Below are 6,000 nucleotides of genomic sequence, written 5' to 3'. Positions count from 1 at the left end.
CCCATCTTTGGCCAATGGAAACCCCTTCAAGTTAGCTCCTGGGTCCTTTTGACATGACCTTACTCTGTTTGCTGCCTTGCTTTCTGACACAAAATATTCCAGACTCATCTTGTCCTTTGCCTGCCCCCATTTAGTGGGACAGTCTGGGTACGAGGGCTGGCCTTACTATTGAGCTGTGATTATTTCTAGGCCTTTTCAGTGAACAAAGCTATGCAATATGTATTTTTCAGAAATAAAAATAAATCATACGATTCTTTATTATATTCTTGTGTCTCTTTTCTCCTCTGCTGAAAATCTTGGCTCTTGATTCCAATGACACAAGTAAATATTTGTTTTAACATACATAAATACCCAAATGACACTACCAATATCATTGCTAAAAATAAAACTACTGAATGCAGTTTAAGATTTATTTGTGGTTGTTTGGTCTGTAGGATATATTCCATTAGCAAAGTACAGACAAAATACTAAGTTTTCAAGTCACTTGAAGTAAGTCTTCTGTGGGGTTATATCACCAACTTGACAGACTGTTAAGTTTGTTTTAGTTTTAAGAGTTGCCTTTTCAAAAAATGTTTATTATATAAAACATTGACAGGGCCTCAAAATAAAAGGTATGTAAGATACAGAAATAGTTGCCATCCTTGTCTAGCTCCCTACCACCACTAACAAGGAGATCATTTTATTAGTTATTGGTATAACTAATTCTTCTATTGCTTTACAAAAAAAGCAAATACATATTTTTTCCATTTGTCTCTTCGTTATACAACAGACAGCACACCATACATTCTCTTCTGTGCTTTACATTTTTCATTTCCTATATTCTGGAGATTTCTCCAGACCAGAACTACAAAAATAGTTCGCAGTCCTTTCTACAGCTGTGTAGTATCCCATTGTATAGATATACCCTAGTTCCTTCCATCAATTCCCTATCAATGGAGATTTGGCTGGCTTCCAGTCTGTAGCTATTAGAAACAGTGCTGTAATCAAGATCTTTGTGCATATACTATTTCATATTCTTGCAAGTGCATCTCATATGGATTCTTAGAACTGGGTCTGCCAGGTTGAAGGATATACTCATTTAACTTTGCTAGTTAACAAATATCATCCACAGGGATTTGTACTTTTTGGAGTGCCTGTTTCCCTATTGTCTCAACAGAGTGCATTGCCTAACTTGGATTTTCCCCAATCTCACAGGTAAGAAAGGTATTTCCATTATTTTATTTTATTTTGCATTTGTCTTTTTCTGCATATCCTCATATGTTTAAAGACCATTTGCATTCTATTTTCTGTTAACTGTCTGTTCACATTCTTTTGCCTATTCTTCGGGTTCTTCTCAAAGTTTAAAATTCTTCATATATAGGGCTACAATTAGCCCTCTGTGATAAATGCTGCAAATATTTTCAGCTATCCAAAAAAATCTTTTTTCTTCTCTGTCACCCAGGCTGGAGTGCAGTGGCTTACTGCATCCTCAAACTCCTGGGCTCACAGTCCTCCTACCTCAGCCTCCCAAGTAGGTGGAACCCAGCCCAGGTACTTAATTTTTTTTATTTTTTATTTTTTTGGTAGAGCCAGTCCTACTAGGTTGCCCAGGTTGGTTTTGAATTCCTGGTCTCAAGCAGTCCTTCTGCCTCAGCCTCCCAAAATGCTGGGATTACAGCCATGAGCCATTCCATCTGGCTGAAAATTTTTCTAGACTTCTCTTTTTATTGCTTCTGAATTTTCAGTCCTAGGAAAGTTTTTCTCACTGTCAGATTATACAATAATTCATCTATGTTTTCTTCTAGTTAGAAAGAGGGTTTCATTTTAAAAATTGGGTCTTTGTTCTATTCAGATTTTATCCTGTGTATCCTGTGAGAAATCGATTCAATTTTATTTTTTTTTCCAAATGGTTAACCACACTTCTCTCAACACCATTTTTAAAGCCTTTTTCTCTGAATGAGATGCTTTATCATGTACTAAATTCCCAGACTTTCTCATATTGTAAACATTATGTTATAATATTTAATAGGGTTATCCCTCCTTCCACATTGTTCTTTTCTAGGCATCTTCTGGCTATTTTTGTTTATTCTTTCCAGTACTTCTTGTTTTATTGAAATCGCGTATGGCCCTTTAAGTATAAATATATATTACATATATGAATGAAGACATTTCAAAAGTGTTCTGCAAATCATATTCTAAAACCAACCTTAGGCAAGGCTTTTTTTTTTTGGAAAATCAGAAGAAAAAAGAAGAAAACAGAAGTCATCTTAAGGGAATGCATGGACACAGGTAAAGCCATGTATGGCGGCCACAACACCCAGAGTAGCCTTCCCTAAGAACAACAGCAGCATTTACTGAACATTTGCTGGATCCACAGTCCTGTAGTTAACTATTATACAGAGACTGGTCCATACAAAAGACTCAAGAAAGTATACAGCTGTCTTGTTGTGACTATCACAGGAAAATTTATTCTGTAAAATAAAAGTATGCTGTGCATAACAAAGATCAAATGCTGTACTAGATTTTTAAGAAAACATTTAGCACCCACTATATTTTTTTAAATGTGAGGATTGTGAACTTCTCTTCTAGCTCAGTCTTCACAAAATTACATATACTATACCTCAGGGTAAAATCTAACTTTAAAAAGAGTTACAACATCTTTCAAATAAAGCAAATTCAGTCTGTAGGAAAATAAATTATCACTTGATATTGGGGTATATCTTTCTTGAATCACTTGGCACATCTGTGGCCAGAAACTCCATTCATTAAGTAAACCAAGGAACTTCTTCCTTCCAAGGGCTGGGACCAAATTTCCTGTGCAAAAACCTTCCTGTATAAGTGAAACCTGTCATTCTCCCAGCAAAGGATAATTGAGATTAGAGAGTGTGTAAAACAAAAATACAAAAATATTACCCAAATTATTTGTACCACATACAGGTTTGAAACCTGGCCATCCAAAATACTAACTAAAAAGACTATTATTGTTCTTAAGGTAGAGAAATCAGACAACACATCTTGGCGCTCATGTTGCTTCCTGCACTAACCTAGTTAATCTGACAAGTGAGACAAATTGTTCATTGGGAAGATGCTTATATCATGCTTCAGTAGAATTTGTCTATTCTTTTATAGGGGAGAAATGTTGAAAATAGAACATTCAGTCTTTCTGGCAGTTAATCAACAGTGACACAACCTTACATTTCCTAACAACTACGAATTCCCTAATTAACCATTTTAAAAATGCAATAACAAAACCATTAAACCACTATTTGCTCTAGTTCACTGTTTTTATTTACATAGCTACCTTTCTCCTAGACAAGCAACGTTAGCGAAAGATGCCTTCTTGATGACAATCCTATTCAATTTTTATTTATTTTTTTGGTGAAGGGTTTTCTCAGCAGCCAGTTACCACATGGAGCATTTCACAGTTTCAAAGAAGTTTTCCTCATTTTAAAACTGCAAGAAAATGCTACACTTGATGGTAGTTCCTAAAAAAATAGTTCAATCAACCTTCTAGAATTTTTGTAATATAACTTCAAGTATGTAATGATTTAATTAACACAATACTCTTAATAAACAACAACAACAACAAACCCAAGTGCTAGCTCATTTCTGGTGCCATGAGACATAATAGCACCACTTGTTTTTCTATTTTAGTGGTTAAAATGTATGCAATTTTAGCACCCATCTACAAAAGTTAGATGTTAATAAAAATATGGTATTACTTGGCTTACTAGGAAGTAACAGTCTTAATATCCCCTTAAGAGAAGAAATCTGTTTCATTTGCTGCATCCTGGGTCATGGAAAAGAATAGTATGAAAGGGGGAAACAAAGAACAGCCTTTTAGGTAAGGCTTTTCAGTACCTGAATCACTGAAAGTATTGAAGTCATGTTCCTTGGAAGAGTAGAATTATACCACACATAGGAGGTTCCAAGGAGTTACGTTGTTATACACTGTGTATGTCAGGATAGATCACATTTAAAATGCTGAACATGGCTTAGCAGCCTTAAATATAAAAAACAGGTAAACTAGAAAAAGTAATAATAGTGATCAACTCCCATCCTCTAACCAAAAATCTGCCTTGTCACTCCGTTTCAAAAACAAAGTGAAATATTCTAAACAACTGACAAATTTTTACATAAAAACACATTGAATTTAGATTAATATCAGTTATCAAGACACAATAAATACATGATGGGGAAGACAAAGAAAATAAAGTGCACCTTTACAGTGTAAGAGACTCAGAAATCACTTCCTAAATTGGTAATATAGATTGCAATATAAAAATAACTAGCAAAGTTAGATTAAAAAATTTTCAGCTGAAAAATTACAGTTTTTCAGTACATCAGAGGGACAAATAACCTTTTATTTAAAGGTATTAAATTTAGAGACTTGTATATTTCAATTTTGTATAGGAGAAAGGAAAGCCATTCTTCTAGAAGGCACTAACTGGTTTAAATGTGTGAGTGAATTCCTAAAGAAAACATGTGCAAAGTATAGTCAAGAAGGCTGCCTGGTTGTGTGTTGTATTCACTACTCTTCATCACAGACTATGAATTATTGCTGAACAACTATATCAGTCACCAGGTTTTCCCATCAGAGCTTCAGTGTGTTCAGTCCACAGTGTCGCAGATCTCCTTTACTTTCTGGTTGAATTCTTCTGGTTGATCTGCATATACATAATGTCCTGCCCCAAGAATAGCCTGGATAAGGAAAAGCATTCAGACAGTTAGTGAGTAAAAGCATTTAATAAAACAGAATGATATATAAGCAAAGACACTTAGTAATAAAAGTGAGAGCCACTGTATTTAAATAAAACACGTGATTAAAAAATAACAATAATCTATAGTAACTATTAAGTATATCCATTAAAAGGATCTGAGAATAGAAAAATCTACTGAATCTCAATAAAATTTTAATATGCAAAAAACACTAAATTGACCACTAATAAAAGTGCCAACAGAGAAACTGAAAAAAGTGAGAGTGTGCTGCCTTCTGAGGTGGGAATTACTTGAAGTGCTACTGGACCAATCCCTCTGTCCATCTCTCCTAATGCTGTGGCTCTAGGGACAGGAAAAGTCACTCAGAAAGGTAGTTCACGGTTTGGACATGAAGATGTGTGCAGGCCAAACCCTGCACCCATGACAGGTGGTATCATGTCCCCGACTGAGGCTGCAGGTATGGCTCAGATGACCTGCAACACGAGGATGACCTAAAACCTCTTTTAAGGGAGATAATAAAACGGACCTCACCTATACCTAAAAACCCAAATCAAGCCACACACTTACTATTGTCTTCACATATGAATGTGGTCGTAAGGACTGGATGCTGGTGCCAGAATTGCCATCTATGCAGGATCGGGCGCCAAAGATCACTGAAACTGGAATGTCAGGGTGCATTTTACCAATTCGCTGGAGCATTGGCCTTTTTGCCCATCCATAAGGAATAGTCATATTCTTGAAAGCTGTCTCACCACTTTAACGGCAAGGAGAAAATCACGATGTATGATTTTTGGGAATGAGTATGCATTGCACTGTCACTTCTATCAAAACACATTCATATTTAGCTTTTCCAGCACCTAAGAAAAACCTCAGCTTAAATAGAAAATAATTTACGAGACAGTGTAAGGAACAAATCTCACAGATCACTGTTAGATAAGCAAGGCTGTTGTATACTCCAGCTGATTTTTAAAAAAGTTTTCTTGTAAACCAAAATGTACAACCCTAATTTTCTATCATTAAATTATTTATTGTGGAGATAGTTAAAAATATGTTTTTTCGTCCTTATTTAAACTGATGTAGAAGGTAGCTTATCCCCAGGTTCATGGCACCAGCGTTTCACCTGCAATGCTAAAACCATTACCAAGTTAAGAAGAAACTCAGACAATATATTCTTGCAAGCTCTCAGGATAGGTCTATCTTGCTGTCACTTCTGCTATTCATTTTTTTTTTTGTTTTGTTTTTTTTGAGATGGAGTCTAGCTCTGTTGCCTAGGCTGGAGTGCAGCTGCACGCACAGTCTCAG

General features: G+C 35.5%; 1 protein-coding gene across 2 annotated transcripts in view; it reads right to left on the bottom strand.

Annotated features, from left to right (window-relative positions):
- Positions 1-2,419: 2,419 nt before the first annotated feature.
- ABHD5 (abhydrolase domain containing 5, lysophosphatidic acid acyltransferase) overlaps positions 2,420-6,000 on the bottom strand; it is a 29,968-nt gene continuing 26,387 nt past the window's right edge. Inside the window, exons 6-7 of one of the 2 annotated variants that reach the window (XM_516397.7) lie at positions 5,266-5,452; positions 2,420-4,680 (exon numbers count right to left, since the gene is read on the bottom strand). In XM_516397.7, the coding sequence (XP_516397.2) occupies positions 4,591-4,680; positions 5,266-5,452 (277 nt within the window). In that variant the 3' untranslated portion in view covers positions 2,420-4,590. The remainder of the gene's footprint in view (positions 4,681-5,265; positions 5,453-6,000) is intronic. The other variant, XM_054680612.2, reaches the window with a different exon arrangement.

The sequence above is a fragment of the Pan troglodytes genome, chromosome 2, assembly GCF_028858775.2.
Source record: "Pan troglodytes isolate AG18354 chromosome 2, NHGRI_mPanTro3-v2.0_pri, whole genome shotgun sequence".
Classification (NCBI taxonomy): domain Eukaryota; kingdom Metazoa; phylum Chordata; class Mammalia; order Primates; family Hominidae; genus Pan; species Pan troglodytes.
Note: the sequence above shows the minus strand (reverse complement) of the source record. Positions and strands in the feature narration are given on the sequence as shown.